The sequence below is a fragment of the Typopeltis vanoorti genome, chromosome 21 (assembly GCF_054136105.1).
Source record: "Typopeltis vanoorti isolate ZY-2024b chromosome 21, IOZ_Tvanoo_1.0, whole genome shotgun sequence".
Lineage (NCBI taxonomy): Eukaryota > Metazoa > Arthropoda > Arachnida > Uropygi > Thelyphonidae > Typopeltis > Typopeltis vanoorti.
In genome coordinates, this window is record NC_143569.1 from 71,603,196 (window position 1) to 71,625,366 (window position 22,171).

Here is a 22,171-nt window from a genome sequence, read left to right on the forward strand (position 1 = left end):
TCTGTCATTCTTGTAGTCTCGTTCCCTCTTGTTCTGCCATGCCTTCCTTCTCTTTCGTCATTCCTACTTCCTTTCACTTCCATATCACTTACTTTTGTTTCTTCATTTGTACGTCCTTTCACTCCATTCTCTCTTGTTGCACTATTCACACTGTCTTTTGCACTAACATATACACTAACTTTCATTCCTTCAGTCTGTTTTGCATTTGCTGATAACTCGTAGTCTACAAATCCACAACTTCTCTAGCCTTGTGTTCAGTCTCTCCACAAACACATCTTTCACATTTTGCCACACATATGCACTCATGACATCGAACCACTTTTGAAATATCTACATTATTAATAGCATTTGATTTTCACACCACATGATGTGCAGATCTTATTTGTATTGCCATTGTGTTCTGTTCATGGCAAGATTCAAAAATTCAAGAAAAAAATCGGTAACAAATCCATTAAAAAAATGTGAACAAAACATCGATTGACACAGCCAGGAAAGCATGGGGTAAAATAATGTGTAAAGGTAGAAAAATGAGAATTCCATAATGGACACAAAAGTAGATGCAGTTCATGAAGAGAAAAAACGTAAAGAGTTTCTGAGTACTAAGCCAGCATGTGTCCTTCAAGAATTAAAAAACTGTAAGTAAACTAAAAGATGCATTAAAAAAAAGCAGCTGAATAAATGTGATGGGAAGAATACAAAAAACATAAGAGGCAAAATTTTTCAAGACTAATAAGAAACATTAGAATGGAGAAGAGAGTATTACAGAAGTGAAATAAAAACGGAGGATAAGGGTATTCTGGATGTGTGGCATAATTATTTTGAAAAATTATTAAATGAGGTAACAACATTAAAACAGTGGTAAAAAATATCCAGGAAGAGTCCCAATGACCTAATACCAAGCATACACTCCTTACCTAAATTCATGATAACCCTCTCCTAGTATAACTTTGATTTTTGTTAAACTAACTCTCCTTCCAAATACACCATAGAGATCATCTCTCCTTTCAGTAACTCAAATCACAATATTGTGTAAGTTTTCTCTCACATAGAATGCTCTCTAAACCTCATGTCCTTTGTCATAGAACTTCTACTATTCATTTCCATAGTCTGACTATTGCATTATAGCAATGCAGTATAGTCTGAATATTGCCAGTGAGGATGATTTTTGTGACTCACTCAGGCCTAGGTGTTTAGGTCAGAAGAGTAGAAGCAAACACCTAGGCCTGAGTGAGTCACAAAAATCTTCCTCACTGGCATGAAGGTCTTCATTCTCCATTCCTGAGATTTTTGTTCACTTTTCAAGCCCTAATTCAACTGAAAATGTACCAAAACAGTTGAAAAAAATAATTCAATGTACTGTCAGTGGCTTGCAACAAAAATCACAGCTTCATACTTAGCCTATGCTGAAGCATTTAGCAAATCCAAATCTGACTTCATAAAAGCTAATAGTAGAGAACTTGCCTTCTATCCAAATGGAAGCCAAGCTTTCTACATCCTTAAAGGTTGTTGGACACAACTTCTGCTCATGATGCACCACCTTATCTCACCCAGAAGGCACTTAAAGATTTAGATAACCAAGGCAAATTGCATTATGCTTCCTTTGGTTTTTTGGCAAAAATACGTCAGAAGAATACTGAACAACTTGGATACTAAAAAGTCCAGTGGTATCTCTACAATTGTACTCAAACATTATTGCTTCATCCCAATTCAAGAAAGCAAGCATATTTCCAACCTACTACAAAAAAGGAAGATAAAAGTCTACTGTCTAGCTACTCATCAGTTGCCATCACTTCAGTCCTCTCCAAGTCTTCAACAGTCAACTTCTGCATCACCTAGAGGCCATCAGTTAATCACCAATCAACAGTATAGAATCTGCCAATCTAGATCTACTACAGACTTCTTATTGCCATTGCACTTGACATTTCCAGGGCTTTTTGATAGTGTTTAGCATTAGGATCTACTAATCAAAATGCTGTCATTCAGTCTACCTGCCATGGTTGATAACTCTCTCTCTCTAAGCTTTACCACTAATGCAGGAGTGCCTCACGACTCTGTTCTATCAGAACCCTCTTTGTCCCATACATAAACAACCTAGTCTCAATTTCTACTAATCATATCTATAGCTTTGCTGATGATAATGCAGGGTGATTCTAAGTTATTGTCAGGGGTTTCCAATGTCTATAATTTTCAAACCAGGAACAACAAAATAAAACTGCTTACAGAATATGAAAGTGTAACTCAAAAAGTTTTATTTGGCAATGCTGTACTCACCATATTGATGTCTGGGAGATAATATGACATCATACTTCAAAATGGCGACTGTTCAAGAGAAAGCAATGTGCGTACGCAACATTATTACAGACCTCAGTATGGATAACCTCCACCTTCAGATAATGCTATCCAGTATTGATTAAAGCAATTTCAAGAGACTGTCAGCACCATAAAGGAGTGGGAAGACCGAACACTTTGCAGGAAGATGTTGATCAAATCCAGGAAGGATTTTATCGAAGCCCACAAAAATCAACTATCAGTTAATCACCAATCAACAGTATAGAATCTACCAATCTAGATCTACTACATACTTCTTATTGCCATTGCACTTAACATTTCCAGGGATTTTGGAAGGTTGTTCATAACTGCCTTCAACTCCATGCCTACAAACTGTAAATTGTGCAACCTTTCTAGCCGTAGGATAAACCCTGCCATTTCCAATTTGCCCAAGGCCTTTTTGTCAAAAGTTGAAGCTGATGGAAATCACTTTTGGAAATGGATATTTAGTGATGAAGCAACATTTTGCATATCAGGGAGGGTAATTTTTCTTGCAGAATATGAGGATCGAAAACCCTCATGCCATTCGAGTATTCGAAAGAGATAGTCCAAAGTCTGACGTCCTTTATCATATTCAGAAGTTTTGGGCCCTTTTTCTTTGCTGAAAAAACAGTGACAGTAGTGAACTGTCTGGACATGCCACGGATACTGCTGTCACTGTTTTTTCTGGCTGTATCTGTTACTCTAGTTGGAAGATGTTCCAAGAACATGTACCACCGTTACATTGGGCTGTTATTGTCCGAGAATTTCTTGACATGCATTTTCCTGAGTTGGACATGGTAGACTAATTCCATGGCCTCTGCACTCACTGAAATTACGCCACTTGATTTCTTCCTGTGGGGATATGTGAAGGACATTGTTTACCAGACCCCTGTGACCTCCCTCGATGAACTGAAGACCAGAATTGTTGCTTCAATAGAAACAGCTACACTGCAAATGATGGAGAACACTTGGAGGGAAATTGATTATCGCTTGGACATCTTACATGGCATGAAGGATACGCATGTTGAAGTTGTTTAACATTCTGCAGTACTGATTCTATAGGTAATAAAACTTTTTGGGTTGCACTTTCATATTCTGTAAGCAGTTTTATTTTGTTGTTTCCAGTTTGAAAATTATAGACCACAGAAACCCTGACAATAATTTAGAATCACCCTGTACGTTTCATTCATCCCTCATTCAACAAACCATGCAGTGTCATCTTCAGATATGTCATCTTTCACAATCATCAGTAACCAATATGTAAATACTGATTTCCACATCATCCTTCAATATGATGATTATAACTAGTCACTATCAATGATACCAAAATACAATTTGCCTTTTCTCAAACAAAAATGATTTCAACTTGCCTTCCCTTTATACTCTCAGTAATACTCAAATCACCAGACAGAATCAGATATCTTTCTCTGTGGACTGGCATTTACTTCTAGACTCTTCTGGTAAATGTGTCATCAACTCAAATGCTATTTTTTAACTGCCCAGCCACTAACTCCAAAGCTGGGTGGGTGAAAAATAGCATCTTGAGCCCATCCTTAGAATACTTTTCACATGCTTGAGGTAATGCACCTGAAACCTCCCTAACAATTGTTGATGCTGCCCAAATGAGAATAGTTTGGCTCATAGATATTTCCTACCTCACAGATTCACTTCAGCCTCCATCTCACAGACACAGTTTTATCTCTGTGTCTTTTCTACAGGTACATCCATGATCACTGCTTCACTAAACCGACAACCACCATTTCTCTTCTCTCTGTTAGACCTTCTAAAACAAGAGCAGCAAGTGCCCAATATCCATTTGTGAGTAGAATGGCAAACATACTGAACCCGCTTCTCCTCTTCTTCTTTTACTCCATCTGCCTCTGTAACACATCTTTCTGAAGTGTTACCAAACTACAACTTCCAACTATTCAAAGAAAATGAGTACATATCAGTAATTGAGGGATAAAAAAAAAAGCTATCAGAAACCAAAATATAGAGAAGCAAAGTAGATGATATGAACTCAAAATGCTGAAATTTAGTGGTATAAAGTTTTTTTCAGTGGCTAAACTATAATTCTCTCTCTCTCTCTCTTTTTGCTTCAAGAAATATTCGTGCAAGTACACCTGAGAAAAAGATAAAAATTGGTGAAGAATAAGTCGGATCTGGGCTAAGTAGGACTGATAATTCTATTTATAAGACCAGATTTTTCCCTCATTAATACATAATCAAGAAATAATGAGAATACAATGAAGATCTATTTAAGATTCGTTGATCTTGAAAAAGCATATAATAAATTAGGGAAACCTGTTCATATTACAAAATCTTTGTGGTTTTGCCAGGTGTAAAGCATGATTGTTTATGTTGCCTCTGCTGTAATAATAAAAAAAAAATAATACAATCTAATGTGGACCCTATTATTAAAGAAAGTGGGACTAATTGTATATTGTATACTTAAGTCTCATTACTCTATGCCAAGAATCTTTATAAAAGCCTCTTCAGCTGAAGGTGAGTTGGTTTCATATAGAGAAGCAGAGCTTTTCTTTCTGAAAACTGGTTTTTCATCCTTAATCCTGCAATGCATTTTCTTCAAACATGTTTATAGAAAATACATTGCCGTTGTATATTTGGCCATAAATCCATTAAACCAAGTCTATACAGAGGTTGTCACTCTCTTATATAAATCTGCTGCAAGTCGTCATGATTCTTTATCTGAATTAAATAATTGCTATAATATGGAAATTAACACTATTAATCTTGAATATGACAAATAAGGAAATCAGTAATAAAATGCCATAAAAATAAACAGCAAAATAAAAAAACGAAACAAACAAAAATCAACTACATTCTCTGCAGAAACCTATGAAACAGGTGACACATTTTAGCCATTTTTACACAATTTTTAATACAGATAGAAAATAGAAATATATTATATGTTAATTTATAACATTAATAGGGTTGGAAGCCAACTCGAATAAATTTATGTGGAATAACAGAAAAATCAGCAGCAGTATACAATACAACATTCAAGTCATTTTCCAGCCCAACTCTTTGATCTGTGCATCATTCTGACACGAGTCAAAGAGTTGGGTTAGAAATAAAACAGTTGGTTAGAAATTGGTGGCAACAGATATGACAGTTTTAAGGAAATCAGGCAAAGAACATATGGCACCTATGTCCAGGATCATATTAAAAATGACTATATTAGAAAATAACTTCACCTCAGTATTCAAGAATGGTTAAACATAGCTAATTTTAGATGGTGTGGTAAAATCATTTTTGTTTAAAATAAAAATGGCAGCTAAAAAGATCAAGAGTAAAACCAAGATATAGTTAGATTTTGTAGTTTTGCAGTGTTTTAGAAGTTTGAAATGTAATAACTGAAGATAAAGTCCCAGCCTCTGGGACTTTATCATACCTCTGCAGGTACAATGCCATTTTAAAGGAAATTCACTATAACAGAGTTTACGTTGTTATACAGAATTATCTACTGTAAATTATCTTTGGTTCCTACATCATCACTATAATCATAGTCAACTGTATTTTGCTTAACACATTTCTTCTCTTTCCTACTTTTCTGTGTGTTTTTGAACTTCTGGATAAGTATAGCATTTACTCTTAGTTAGCAACCTTACATCTTTCTTGTAGTATTACTGCAGTTATGCTGTGGAATCTTATAAAAACTTTAATAACTACCTATATTTCAGCAATGTTACATTGCCATCTTCAGGGATCACAAAACAATGATATGTGCATGCAAGCATTCGCATAAAGCAAATGTGGCTGAAGAAAGGCAACAGAAGTTGGTCCTAGAGTCCTAAATGGTGCCCCTGAGTGGGCTAAATTAGGTTGTCTTGGATGCTGGACTGACAACCTTAGAATATATGTATCCCAAATTTGGGTAGGCTAATGCACCCAAATTTGTTGAGTTTTGGAAACTTTTTCAGAGCTGAAGCAGATTCAAGGAATAGTCTTTCGTACTTGTTGTGGTGTAATAAAGTGACCTTCTTCCAACATATTCTGTGGTGAATGTCCAAAACATGATCAGCAAGTCCTGAGTGGCTGTATTGGTGGAACAGGATGTTAGTCATTGTGTTCAGATATCCTGATATTGGCTGTTTGCCTGTAGAAGGACGGTTTGCAACTGCAAGAGACCTGGTATACTCCAGGTCGGTCTAAGGGAAGCGGCTGGTCTTTGGGGAGCAGAGCCACCTAACCAATTGGGGGGTACTGTTTAGGATTAGATTTTGGAATCAATTTTTTTAGGAAATGACAACATAAACTAGATTATTAATTATAAAAACTATTCTAAAAATCACTCTACTTGTATATGAAAATATGACTTCTGCATTACTTCAACCTTAGTATCACCTCTGGGTCTGGGTAGTGACCTTCTATAATGCATAGCATTATAGAAGGTCACTACCCAGATACAAAGTACAAAGATACTACCCAGATACAAAATACAAAGGATATTTGCTTTGTATTTTGGGATACTAAACAAGTGATGTGAAGTCATTAGCTTCTATATACGAGTTGCCCCAGTCCTAGAAATACTTCAGGTGCCAACTTTGTTTGTTTACACTTGGATAAAGAATTAAACCAAGTATATAATTTCTTGGTATCTTTAATTTATAGTATAACCAAGTGTAAAAACTTCCAACTACTGACTTATCAGTATTTCTGGAGAAGTTGGTAAGAACTTGCATGCAGAAATTAGTTAGCAGACAGTCTGTACTTTGCAAGGAATAGCATGTGTTTACTAAATGGTGGTCATGTTTTATTGGTTTGCTTATGTCATAATAACGTTGTGGTTTAATTGGATAAAGGGAATGGATACACTATGTTACTGTTTGACCTTGCCAAAGTATTTGATAAAATACCACATGAAAGGCTGTTGAATAAAACAGAGAATATGAATCGGAATGGAATATAAACTATTGATTTGTGTGAGTGAGTGGCTGATGTACAGTTATCAGAAAGTGGTATATGGGATGGGATAGAAAATCTGCCAGATTTAACATGACTGATGATGTACCGCAGGGATAACACCATTGTTGTTCAGTCTATAGAATTAATGATATAGGCCAGAACTGTGGGCAAATGATAATGGCTATAAGTGCAGTGTTAATAGGTGTAAAGTTATGCATTTTGGCATGATGAGATATCTAGTGCTGTATTATATTGGTGGGATTATGCTTGGAGTGACATGATGCTAGGGATCTTGCAGTTATGGCAGATAGGAAATTGAAGTTAAATATCACATACATAGCAAAAAATTGCAAATACAACTCAGAAGATAATTGTGATGCTGAAACGAACATTGAAGTCATTTTGCCTCATTACAAGGCCTTGATACAACTACATCTGGACTACTGTGTGCAGATTGGGTCACCTGGGTTTGGATGAAACTGTGGAAAAGGTGCAAAGAAGAGTTACAAAATATGATATTGGGATTATATAATGTTGATTATGAGAACAGGTTGAGAGTATGTAGACTGCAGAAACTGATAAATGGGAAAAACAGGTATGACATGATACAGGCCTATAAGCTTATGAAAGAATAATTTAATCAGTGGGTGAAATTATTCATTATATGGAAGGTAGAAAGAGGACAAGGGGCATCCATAGAAGTTAAGTTTGTATGTAGTTCAGAAAGAGTTGAGAACTACTTTTTTCTCTCACAGAGCAGCCAGTGAGGGACAGTTTACCCATTGAAGTGGTGAGTGTATCTACTGTGAATAGAAAGTAGGACAACTGGTGATATATGGCCTCTCTTGATGAGCCTTTGGCACCATGGAGGTCTCTGATGATAATAATAATCTTCTTTTACTATAAAGTATCACAATACAACTGGATTTTGTTAATATTTACACTGATATATATATATATTTTTTTTTTTTTTCACTTTTATATACAGTTAATCATGAAGCTGTTTCATACAGTTTAACCATATCTATTCTGTAATACTGTAAATAAAAATTTTTTTGAATATGGAATGGAAGAACCAAATGTTCTTTTGCCTCTTATTTTAATATTTATTCTTAAATTTTACTTTAAACGTAATTCTCAGAAATTGCAAGGGCCTGCTGTATTTAGGATCGCCTTAATATATTCACTCTATTTTTGAAAATGTTTTTACTATATCTATAAAAAATAAATCTGCATACTTATACTACTTATCAGTTTATTATTTTTTATATTAGTTTTTTTTAATTAATCACATTAATTATACTATGTGTATAATTTTTGAAACTGCATTTTCAGCTCTTAATATCTCCAGAGAAGCAGCCAGTTTTTGAATTAGCAGAACAAAGGCCACCACACTGGCCTCCTTTAGAAATTGATCCTATATCCAGCGATACCAGTTGTTGCTGTAACCAAGGTAAATTATTAACCTTTGTTTTAAGGTAAATTATTCTTATTTCTAACTTGCTTATTATATTACATGAAGGTAGAGTTCAAGTCTTGATGCTTTTCAGTGATTACATGGAAATGTAAATAATATGCATTTCACACTGCAGCATGGTGCTGTTATTACACCTTAACAGTAGACTAATAAGTGGACCATCCTTGTAAAAACACTTTCATGCACACTTCATTTCTTTGCAAAGCTTGCATATACGTGTGTTGATGTAAAAATTGCTTATGTTTTTTAAATGAGAAGAGGATACATACATTTTAATGTATGTTAAGCAGTCTTATGTATACACATAACCTCTTGGCAAACATTGCAAACATTTGCTTTGTTTTTAAAATGAGGATAATTGTACATTTTAATGTTTCAGAATGTGTCAAAAGGCTATATGAACACTTTTACTTGTAAGTTTGATTATTTATATTTTACTGATTCCAGGTATTTTCATTTACTTTCATTTCTTCATGGATAAAATGTATTATTATTATTATTATTATGCGACACCAACACCACCTACCGCCCACCACTAGTATTTTCACAGACAATCACAAACATCCATGCCCACGGAGGTATTCAAACCTGCAGCCTTTTGGATGGAGAGTGGATATGCTAAACCACTCAGCCAGCTAGGCTGGCTAAGGAAGAAGTTGAGAGAGAGAGAGAGAGAGAGAGAGAGCAATTATATCTTTTGTATCAAGCTTTCTTAAGAAGGTTTTGGCACCTACCTCCAAATAACAAGTAAATTTTTAAAAAAAATTAAAAAAAATCCTCCCAAGGAACCTGTTATTAATGTGTATATTTAAAGGATTTCATGATATATGTGTGTGTGTGTGTGTGTGTATATATATATATATATATATTAATGTTCATTATTTACTTGGTAGAACTGTATATAAAAAAAGGAAATTAAATGACTTTATACCGAGAATGACAAATTTATTGTTGAGATATAACTAGTTTCGTTGAAATACAACTTCTTCAGGTATCATGGGCAAAGAATAAAATAAAAAATAACAGACACATGAAAAAATACATTAACAGATCTAGTAAAAAAGAATGCGTGCTAGAGTTCCAACTGAAGTTGACTACGTGCGTGAGCTGGTATAAGTGCGCCAGTATTGGACAGTGGCAATGTGCGCATCAGAAATATTATAGCTAAGGCTGTTATTAATATGAGACGAATCAAGCGATATTTCTTCAGATTCAGTTATTCTTCTTTCCAGTTCATCATAGCACACATGGATATTAGAGGTTTTTTGCCAGTCAACGATGTGTTGGCGGCCATCATCTGCGTTGATGGAGAAGAGAACGTGGCTAGAGAGAACGCTGGCTCTGGTTCTGTTGTAAGAAATGTCTCTCTGGTGTTCTTCTTCCATGCATAAAAGGATGGATTTAGAGTTTGGCCATAATATGGTTTGCCACAATCACACAAAATCTTATAGACTCCTGGATACTGAGTAGGAAGATGTTTCATTTTAGGTCTACTTAGTATGGAGCGAAGTTTAGGGAACACAGTGAAGCAAGTTCTAATATTGAATTTTGTTATCATACATCAGCTCTCTCTCTCTCCCCGAAACTGGCAAAAATGCTTCAGAAATTCAACATTAGAACTTGCTTCACTACGTTCCCTAAACTTTGCTCCATACTAAGTAGACCTAAAATGAAACATCTTCCTACTCAGTATCCAGGAGTCTATAAGATTTTGTGTGATTGTGGCAAACCATATTATGGCCAAACTGCTAAATTCATCCTTTTATGCATGGAAGAAGAACACCAGAGAGACATTTCTTACAACAGAACCAGAGCCAGTGTTCTCTCTAGCCACGTTCTCTTCTCCATCAACGCAGATGATGGCCGCCAACACATCGTTGACTGGCAAAAAACCTCTAATATCCATGTGTGCTATGATGAACTGGAAAGAAGAATAACTGAATCTGAAGAAAAATCGCTTGATTCGTCTCATATTAATAACAGCCTTAGCTATAATATTTCTGATGCGCACATTGCCACTGTCCAATACTGGTGCACTAATACCAGCTCACGCACGTAGTCAACTTCAGTTGGAACTCTAGCACGCATTCTTTTTTACTAGATCTGTTAATGTATTTTTTCATGTGTCTGTTATTTTTATTTTATTCTTTACCCATGATACCTGAAGAAGTATTTCAACGAAACTAGTTGTATCTTAACAATAAATTTGTCATTCTCGGTATAAAGTCATCACTTTTTTTTTATTTATATATATATAAAATGATAAGCCTTTTTATGTCACATTTTTCCCTGAGTGTCGAGTTTTCAAAATTCAAGTAATCAGAATTCAAGGAGAACCGACCTACCAGTCCAGAACTCGGGGGGGGGGGGGACCCTTTCGAGTCTTCAAAATTTGAGAGTCCGGAACATGGGGGATTGAGTGCCATAGTCCCCCCCCCCCCTCAGTATATGTATTAAAAAAAGAAAGGGGGGTTCTATTCAATGTGACCTGATGCCTTCCTTTTGCTCAAGTTAAATTTCTGTTGCTGTGTTTTTCTCAGAATTATCAGCAATAATAACGAGCATTTATGGTGATAACAGATGCTTGTTATTTCACTGGAGACCATGCGTGAATTGCTTCTATAACATTCATTTGGCTTCATTCTCTGTTGTTCAGAACTTCAAAGAGAATAAAATTTTATGTGAAAATGCCCATTACACATTTGGACCTTGTTATTGGCTGATCTCCTGATGTGTAATGGGCTCTATAAATAATAATCTTTGAAATTACTACAATTACTACAACACAGCTTCCAATACATCAATATTGAAAAGTCAAGTAGAAACATGAAAATCATTGTTATCTGCTTTTCAGTAAACATTTTTTTTTTTGAATCCCTTTATTTCGTAATCAGCCTGCTATAATTACTGCTGATGTACAAATGGAATTCAAAATGCCATCACCTTTATTGACATTTGCTTATGCTTAATTTTCACCTCTCTCTTCGATGCATGTCATGATTTGGCTGATAGGCAGTATCATCATCATGGTCTTCCCCCCCCCCCTCTCTCTCTCCAGTGCTTGGCCAGTTTGTTCCACATTATTTTGACAGTCCCATCTGTGAAAGGTTATACAGTAGTGGCATGTTCACACCATATACCATGGATGAAGATTTGAGATTGACTTGAGGAAAATGTGAATTTTATGATTCCCATATGTTTTGACGTACTCATCCTTTAGTTAGGGGGGGGGGCAGTGATAAGCTAATAATGCACATTAAAAAGAGAGAGAGAGGTAGAAACTGAAGACTGATTCATAGCCTCTATAATTATTGCAGTGGTGTGTGTTATATTAAATAGAGTGGAAATGTTTATAATACAATATATTTTAGAACACAATCATCACCCAGTTGTCATAAAATTATAACTCACCCACTCCTGTTAGAGTATTACTGGTGGGAGGGGAAGGGGACGTGTGGCCTGGGCAAACTCCCCAGCTAGTAGATTCAAACTTTACTATGACATGGATGTTTGTGAATGTTTTCAGATGGTAGATGATGCTCATTATTCAGCACAGAATCATCACTCTGCTTATTGAGGGTGTAAATAGCTTGAATAAAATACTATATCTGTTCTCTAGAGATAAAGTTCCTGGATCAGTTAGATGATCCAGGAAGCTTACTCTCCCTATCCATCAGTCTTATTTCTTATATCTGGAGCATCTCCAAAGAATAGCCAGAACCTGCTCTCCTCTAAATTAGCTCCTCCCTTTTTTTCCCTTTTAGTTCAAGATGTATACAAAGTTCCTTACATTGTAGATGCATGTAGAGTTCCTGCAGGTTGTTTTATGAATAAATGGGAAAATCTGTCAACATTTATCTGGAAAAACGTATAAAATACCATAATATTTTATTAGATATATGAAGAGCCAAAGGCTTCAATTCGGCAACATATATAACTTGTTTAAGTTAAGGGATATTACATCCCATATAGTTTCTTAGCCAAATAAGAAACTCAAAGAGTTTCATTCCGAATATAGTAGAAACTATATAAAGTTCGGCGATTCCAAGCATAAGCAAATACCTGGATACTGCAGCAACTGACCCTAAAGGTAGTGCAAGCTGAGGCAATTCGTGTCAAAGGTGGAGCAAGCACCGATCACTATTCTTGATATTTACTCATAATGTGAACTTAGCTCCTAGGGGTTGTATTATTGTTCGACATTATGAGAGAAGAATAATACAGCTCCTAGGAGCTAAGTTCACATTATGAGTAAATATCAAGAATAGTGATCGGAGCTTGCTCCACCTTTGACATGAATTGCCTCAGCTTGCACTACCTTTAGGGTCAGTTGCTGCAGTATCCAGGTATTTGCTTACGCTTGGAATTGCCGAACTTTATATAGTTTCTACTATATTCGGCATGAAACTCTTTGAGTTTCTTATTCGGCTAAGAAACTATATGGGATGTAATATCCCTTAACTTAAACACCATAATATTTAATTGCATAATGCTACTGTTGTTGTTGTTGTCGAGTCCACTGAAGAGCTTCTAGATATGACCATGCCTGTAGAACTGCTTTGGCAATCTCTTGAAAACTTTGATGGAGTAGAGCTTTTCTGTAGGGTTATTGTCAATTTTCTGTAGAGCAATGGCAATTGCTAGACAAGAATAGATATGGGCAGGTGTTAGTTCGACCCCTGGACAGTTCTTGCATGTTTCATAACTTCTAGTACCTTCTAGTACCTTGGTTATTTCTCTATTTTCATTTATTTCACTGATTTCAGTCTTCTTCTTGATAGTTTGTTTTACCAGTCTTATTTTTGCGATAGAGTTTGCATCAGTTAGTGATAGTGAGTGCAATTCTTGAGATAAATATCTTGCTTCTTTGGCTAGTCTGTCTGCTCTCTCATTGCTTTCGATATTTACATGAGCTGGTATCCATTGCAGTGTACAGTTCTTATTTTTTAAATTTAAAGTTGTTAGTTGTTTGTAAATTTCCTGTGTGAGTTTTGTTTTTCCATTTTTTAATGCTTCAAGTGCAGATTTTGAGTCGCTGTAGATGGTTATTCCTTCTGTAATATTTATTGCTGGATTTGAGAGATACTTGAGAGCTGCTTGTAGGCTGTTAATTCACAAGTGAAGTTTGAACCAATTTGAACCAAGTAACCAATTTATTAATAAATAAATCTGTAGATTTATTTATTAATAAATTGGTTACTAATTAGGAAAAAAATAATTATTTTTTATTTTGTATAGGCAGCACCCCCACTTAAAATTTCACTCGCCACCACAGTGAGGTCTAACAGCAAAACCTTAGATTAACAAAAAATATGCAGAATGACTAGTTACCAAGCCTAAATCTTGGTTGATCTACATCAACCAATCTAGCCTAGCATTTGAGGAAATATGCAAGTTACTACAAAAATCATGCACACAGCTTGAAAACAGGATTTTGATGAATCTACACTATATGTTAGGTTTAGTTATACCACCTTTTTGTCATTTAATGCATATTGCAATTCATTGAACTAGTTTAAACAGTACTTATTTAACTGAGTTAATCATTATTTTTATTTTCAGATTTTATACTTTTAGATAAAACATCTGATGATGAATTTGAGGTGATCCATTCAAATCTTTGCACAGGATCCCAGTCATCTAGTATGACAAAGAGTGAAGAGAAGCTCCTTTTTTCATTTTAACTTATTTTCAAAACATATTAGTGCATCATGTGGAAATGTGCTCTTAGTAAGCTCAAAGATCCTTTTAGTTGATAATACTAAACTTGCACAGAAAGTTTTGAGATTATATTTACCTAAATTATACATTAATTTTTTTTTAGCTATTGAAAAATATTTATAGTCATGGTAAGGAAAGACTAAAGATACGCACACACACATAACTTTTATTGCATTTTGTGATATGAAGCTTGCAGCCTGGATCATAGCAGCAGCACCTAACAAAATCATATATACTTCAAATAGAATTTTAATTAAAGTAATGCCACAACAGTATAGTTTTTCTTCCCCTGCAAATTGTACATAATTATTTTATGTAGATGATAAGCATTAATATATAATCCTGCCAGATGACCTAGTATTTTTTTAAGTTTTTCAATATGCTAATGTTGATCAAAATACTGTTAAATGTTTACTTCTGTTTGCTTATAAGCACTTCATATATTTTATGCAAAGTCTGTTGACTTTTTTTTTCAGAACCTTATTGCAAGTGAAAATTATTTGTGCATACTGGAAGATTATTCACATAATATCAGACAGAGGCAATATCATGCCTAAATTTTTGAAGTGTGTACGAGAAATTAGTTATGTTATTTCTAATATTTTTAAGGTCAAACTAATTGTAAATTATCAGTTTCTAATGATTCAACTAAATTAAGATTGTAATAAAGTAGTATGTGTACTACAATATTATAATTTTCGGTTACTGCCTTATATATATAGTCTCTTCTAATCCTGTTAAAATGTTAGTTTAATTGACATTTTATATCCCCCCCCCGACCCTTAATGTGCAATGAGTCAAATCCAATATTCAAACAGTAATTTTTAGTACTGTTCATTTTAAATCATAACATAAAAGACTATTCTATGTTCATATAGTTTTTTTAGCATAAAAATAATACAATTTTCCTAATAGTATATATATATATATATTGGTCACAAAAAAATAAATAAAATTACTGTTATATGCTTTGGAGCAGAAAGTATATCCTTCATAATGGATATGACTTATTCTACATTGACAACCTTAAAATCTCATAAGAGCACTTTACTCATTGAATGTATATACTATATATAATATAGTAATATTTTATAAGAAATTCAGTACACTTAATAAGCAAATTTAATGAATCTGTGTATAATTTTTTTGAAATGAACTAAACTTTGTGTGATTGTTTTTGATGTATATGATTTAATAAACATACTAAAAATAATTTTTATTCTCTCTCTCTCTCTCTTATATTGAAGAGAAGTGGTTCCAGTCTTTAATGACTAAGCAGTGTCATCCTGTAAATCAATGTTATCCTTTTTTTTTATACTAAGAGTTGATTATAACTTTTTTGTTTGTTTGTACTATACATTACTTATATACCGCATAAATTTTATACAGGCTTTTTAAAGTAAATTTTTTATGAGCAGATATAAATACAGTAGTTATTTAATGTGCTAGACATCACCTTTTGTTTTTGGAAAGGTTTTATTAAAACATTTGTTCAGTAAATATACACTGTATTTTCATAAAAAAAATACTTTGTGAACTGTATCCAATAAGAGTAATAGAAATATTGTAATTCCATTTTAAGAAAAGTTATTTCTTTTGCATTAGATATGTATATAATGATTGCTCTAATAAATCTTTTCTGTTTTATATCCATAACAGTTCTCACATTTCATTTCAGATAGTTTGATGCTGTGGATTTTTATTATTATTTTCTTTTCTTTTTCATACTGATAATAGTACTTACATATTTAAGAAATTATGAGTAGAAATGATGGATAAACTAAGGCAAGAACTACTCAAAACAAGAGCTGATGGGTGGGAGGGGGATTTAAGGGACTTTTATTATTACATTTAAGAATCATTTATAAATTTTGCATGTTAGGGAACATGAATGATATTTGGGCCATAAAGTTTTTTTTTTTTTTTTTTTTTTTTTTTTTTTTGACAAAACAGTGTAATTTAGAACCAAGAATGTAATACTTATTTTAATTACTAAACTAAATGTTTCACAGGGTCAAGCTTACATTATTTAGGCAAAACTATGCATCGGCATTAGACTCCTTGTGACGGTTTTTCATAATTAGATGATGGAAGTTACGGTTGTATATAGAAATAAAATAGTTGTGATTGATTCGCAAGTTTTGTAGAATTTCAGCTACTTCCAGGAATTGTCTTTATGATTTAAAATTATGCAACAGCTTGCTTTGCTTACTTCCCTCTAATGAAGTGCTCATTTTCTAGAATGATAAGCCATCTGCGGTTGTCCATATATATATATATATATATATCCTAGCCACCACACTGAAGAAAGAACCAATATTAATTAAGGGTAATATCTCTATCCCATACATCAGTTCAGTTTCTCAAAAATTAGCTGGAGTTCTTAAGAAATACAACATCAGGACTTTATTTACTACACTTCCAAAAATCCGCTCTCTAGTAAGCCATCCGAAGCCTCATCATCATAATCTGAAATATCCTGGCATGTACAAGATATGGTGTGACTGTAATATCCCTTATTTTGGTCAAACAGATAAATCTATTGAATTACGTATAGAGGAGCATAAGAGACACATCTCTTACAAAAGAACATGTGCCAGTGCCTTGTCTAGTCATGTTCTTTTCTCAAACAATCCTGATGATGAACACCAGGGTCATTCAGTCTGCTGGGATAGATCCAAAAACATATTTCGTTGCCATGATGAGTTTGAAAGAAAATTGTGAAGTCCAGAGAAATCATCCTTAATGATGAACATTTAAATAACAATTTGAGCTACAACCTCCCAGATAGCCATTCTGCTGTTGTTCAGTACTGGCGTTCACGAGAGACTGCAAGCACGTAATTAATATGAAAAAACAACGTTTTTTCATATTAATTATGTACTGCAATTTTTCCCGTGTTTCTCAGTGTTTTTACTGCCGTTTCCTATTTTTAAATGACACCTAAAGAAGGCTGTCAAAAGCTGAAACTAGTAGTGTGTTATACCATTAAAACCTTACAATTATTCTCGGTTTCAGTCATTAAATTTTCTTTATACAAATGTATCAGAACAACCGAGTCAGTGTTCCTCAACACATACACACACATATATACATAGGCTGTTCAATAAGTAATAAAACTATATTTATACAGAAAACAGATTACCTTTAATCGTCATCATTTACATGGTCTTTTTCGAAGTAGCTACTGTGAGACTCGATGCATTTGTCCCAACATTGCGTCCACTTCTTAAACACACGTGAGAGTCCGTTTTTTGAGAGTTCTTTCAAACCGCCTCTGCAGCTTTTACACATGCTTCGTTGCTTTCGAAATGGCGGCCTCTTAGTGGTTTCTTGAGCTGAGGAAACAGCCAGAAATCGCAAAGTGCGAGATCAGGACTGTATGGAGGATGTGGTAGGATATCTGTGTTGTTCTTCTGCAAAACGTCCACTACAGAACCAGCAATATGTTGCCTTGCATTATCGTGATGCAATAAGAAGCCATTCTTCAGCAATGGACACTTCCTTTTGACGTGCTTGATGATAATTGCTGCTGTGTTGATCATTGTCTCCGTGATGGACGTTGAAGGTCTTCCCTCACGTTCAAGATCTTCCACATTTTGCCTTCCTTCCTTAAAAGTTTTATGCCAGCGAAAAACACTTACCCTCGACATTGCTTCATCATGGAAAGCTTCGCGTATCATGTTAAACGTGTCCGATGCCGATTTTTGCAAATGCACACAAAATTTAATCCCATAACGCTGTTCCAAGGACGCTTCCATTTTGAAGACTGGTCACGCCTCGTAGGCACGCTGATGAGCACTTGCGTTTAGTCACGTGACACTCTGGCACATCAGCTCATATACGCCATCTATCAACCTCTTTTGTTAATACAGACAGCAACATTTCTTTATTCCACAGAAATTAATATTGTGATGAGTGGTTTCGCCATAGTAAAATTAGTCTTATTACTTATTGAACAGCCCACGTATATATCCTTTTAACCATTGCCATCTCTTCTGTATGTCCAAAATACTGGGTTCTACAACTAGATAGCTATAAAATTCAGGAAAGGATAATAGAATTCTGACCACATTTAATCCATCTTAGAGGAGCAGAAACTTTATCTCTAATGGATTCCTAAGTGTGATGTTGTAGAAGATAGCTTAATTTATCTGTAGTATCTTCAGTATAAGATAGAGAGGAGTTATAATTAATCTGGTTTCCAAAGTTGGCTATTTTCACTCCCTATAATACACTCCCTAAACCATTCCTCATATCGTCTACTACCAAACTTCTCTTTCAAGAGTTTGACAGTAGACATTATTATTAGGCTCAGCAATGTACTTAAGTTTTTAGTACCCTTGGCAAATTCATAGCCAAGTATCTTTTATAATATGACAGTTTCGATAATTGGTTAAAAAGGAGATAAATTATTATAATTTTAGAACTGAACTAGATTATGATGGGAGAAATGGTGAGAATTGACAAAAAGTGTAACCATCTTATGTAACTGTGTGAATGATAGGAATGTGCATTATCATGGAAATGATTATGAGGAAAGAATGATTGTGTATTTGTCCAGTAGATGGCTTTAAACTCACTAATTTTCCATGTTGTAGTGAGCTTAAAGCCATCTAGTGTGAAGTGGAGTCTAACAAGATCAAATACATAATAGGGTGTTATTTAGACATAATGGATCAGTTGCTATTGACAATGAACAAAATTAGCTATAAATTCACACGTATGCCACAGTAATTAACTTTTTAATAATATGAAAATATTTAGTCTTAAGCATCATCAGTACAGTTATTAAACAACAATAGGAATTGCATTAAAAAAAACATTAGTATTCATGCTTACATTAGAATCCCTCTATGTATGTAGTAGTGTGTTTAAGGATTAAAAACTGATTGGCTGTAATTAAATTAAATTAAAATATAACTGCTAAATTTATTTTATAAAACTGAGGATAACAATTTTCCAGACTTTTGGGATAGTGAGACAGTCATTACGGTTCAGATTGGGTCTATGATGTAAGGCTTCAGCACTTTCTTTATACAAATGCTCAAGTTTATATATGGTTCAGAGATGCATTTATTTACAGATCTAAATAAATCTTAAGATAATTCATATCTTAAGTTACAAGAATGGGGTGCTTAAGGGTCAAAGCTATATAACTGAGCGGAGACCTCCACATAGCCTTTAAAGGAATGCAGAGAACCGACCAGGGCTTCTGACCTAATGTCCAATTCTCACCTTCTCGTGGTGCACCCTGTTAGGTATCTACCGGGATACTGAAAACAAACGAGGATGGGCTGGCAATTTGGGATTTAGCCAACCAAATTGTATTCTTATTGGCTTAAACCAAAATAAAAAATGATGGTACAACATGACAGAATTTCATGCCAGCTGAGGAGTAGCCCGGTTAAACAATGGGGCCCCCATTGTTTTCACCGGGGAAACTGGGCAAACAGAGAAAAGTCAGCTACTGGAACAAATCCTAAAACCCACCCCAACTCAACATCAGAGTTCAAAATCGGTACTATCAACATAAGAAGTCTCAATGGCAAAGAAATGGAGCTAGCTGAGGAATTGGAGAGGTACCAGATCGACATAATAGGAGTGACTGAAACAAAAAAGGCAGAAACTGGTGAGATCTTTCTGAGCAATAAATACAAAATACAATATTTAGGTAATGACAATCAAGGAAAAGAAGGAGTAGCCATAGTATTCAACACTAAATACAAGGCTAATCATCTTGAATGGCAGGCAGCCTCAAGTAGAGTGATGTGGGCAAATATGAGAATGGGGAACTGAACAATGAGACTTATTTGTGCCTATGGTCCTAGAGAAGGTTCTACTAAAGGAGAAGTGGAGGAATTTTTTGAGATTAGAAAAAGCAACTGACACAATGAAAAAGGAAAAGTTAGTCCTTGTTGGGGATCTAAATAGCAGAGTAGGAAATGATTGTCAGGCATATACAAAAATATTTTGGGAAAATTTGGATAAAAGAGCAAAGCTATTAATAATGGCAAATACCTGTTAGATTTGTGCTCGGGACATGGACTGGTTATAACTAACACAATGTTCCAACACAAAAAATGTGTTGGAAATTCACATGGAGAGAAGAGGCAAGGAATAAGAAAAGTCTCATTGACTATGTTATTGTTGATAGTGATGTTTTCTCCCTGGTGTAGGACACCAGAGTGTACTGAGGATTTGAAATTGGAAGTGATCACCATTTAGTCTTGAGCAGGATAAAATTGAATTACATATTGAAAAGAAGAACATATAAGAAAGTTTTAAAGTGAATAAAAGTTGAGCAGTTCTCAGATGTGAACTGTAGACTAAAATACACAAAGATTATTGAAGAAAAAAATGAAAGAGTTTGAGAACAGGAACCAAACCTTGGAGATTCAGTGGCAAACCCTGAAGAAAACACTGATTGATTCAGCCAAAGAAGCATGTAGTTAGGTTGTCTGCAAGTATAGAAAAATCGCAACTCCATGGTGAACATAGGAAATTCGAGGCAGTGAAAGAGAAGAAAAAACTATATGAAAAGTTCCTGGCAAATAAGTCAGCTTGTGCTCTTAGAGAATACAGAGACAAATGTAAGAAAGCTAAACACTGTGTAAAACTAGCTAAACAAAGGTCATGTGAGGACTTTGGCAAGAACATAGAAAATAAATATCAAGAAAGTGGCAAGATATTCTGGAGGTTGTTGAAGAAGCTCAGAAATGGAGGAAAGAGTGCTGAAAAAGGAATTAGAGATGATAAAGGTGACATGAAAACAGGAGAAAAAGATATCCTTGGGGTAAGGAGTAATTACTTCGAAAAATTGCTAAACGAAACAAGCAGTGATAGCACAGTGGTAAAAAACACTCAACTGGCATGCAGTGAGGAATGCATATCCATACTTGAAGTAGAAAAAGCCATCGAAAGCATGAAATGTGGAAAGGCGGCAGGAGTAGATAATATTCGTCCAGAAGTGCTCAAGTATGAAGGTATAAAAGTCTTACAGTGGCTGCACTGCATAGTTCAGAAAGGCTGGACAGAGGGATGAATTCCAGATGATTGGAGTAGGGCTCTCATAGTGCCCATATTTATAAAAAGGGATATAAAACTGACTGTGAGAATTACATTCAGTTTTATTTCTATACTCAGTGTTCCTGGTAAGATATATTTAAGTATACTTGAGAAACTGTTGAGAAGGATTGTGGAAGAGAAGCTTGGTGAAGAACAAGCTGGATTCAGGCCAAATAGAGGCTGTCAGGTTTCAGATTTTCACTTTATGACAGATAGCTGAGAAATCATGGGAATATAACAAAGATCTATAACGCCAGCCTGGTTATCGTATCTGCTCTCCAGCTGAAAGGCTGCAAGTTTGAATCCTGCTGTGGGCATGGATGTTTGTGATTGTGAAAATACTAGTGGTGGTGGTGGTCGGCGGTAGATGGCATTGGTGCAGATGATGAAAGTAGTTACAGTTCGTTGTAGTTGGTGGATTGAGTGGTGGAGTCGGAGAGTAGGTGCCTTCCTTCGATGAGTCTTTGGGCTCCCTGGTGGTGTTATGTAATAATAATAATAATAATCTAATTAAGTTTTGTAGATCTAGAAAAGGCATATGACAAAGTGCCAGGAGAGAAGCTATTCGAAATGCTACAGTTATATGGTGTCAATGGGATATTATATCAAGCAATACTTAGTCTTTATTTGAGTTGTAAGTCAGCAGTTAGAATTGAAGGAAATACA

The 22,171-nt window shown here is 34.8% G+C and overlaps 1 protein-coding gene across 1 annotated transcript in view; it reads left to right on the top strand.

Moving 5' to 3' along the window:
• LOC150094962 (cysteine protease ATG4B-like) overlaps nucleotides 1–16,093 on the top strand; it is a 215,536-nt gene extending 199,443 nt beyond the window's left edge. The window contains exons 12-13 of the mRNA XM_090410953.1: nucleotides 8,575–8,692; nucleotides 14,279–16,093. Of these exons, the coding sequence (XP_090267079.1) occupies nucleotides 8,575–8,692; nucleotides 14,279–14,400 (240 nt within the window). The 3' untranslated portion in view covers nucleotides 14,401–16,093. The remainder of the gene's footprint in view (nucleotides 1–8,574; nucleotides 8,693–14,278) is intronic.
• The last annotated feature ends 6,078 nt before the right edge of the window (nucleotides 16,094–22,171 follow it).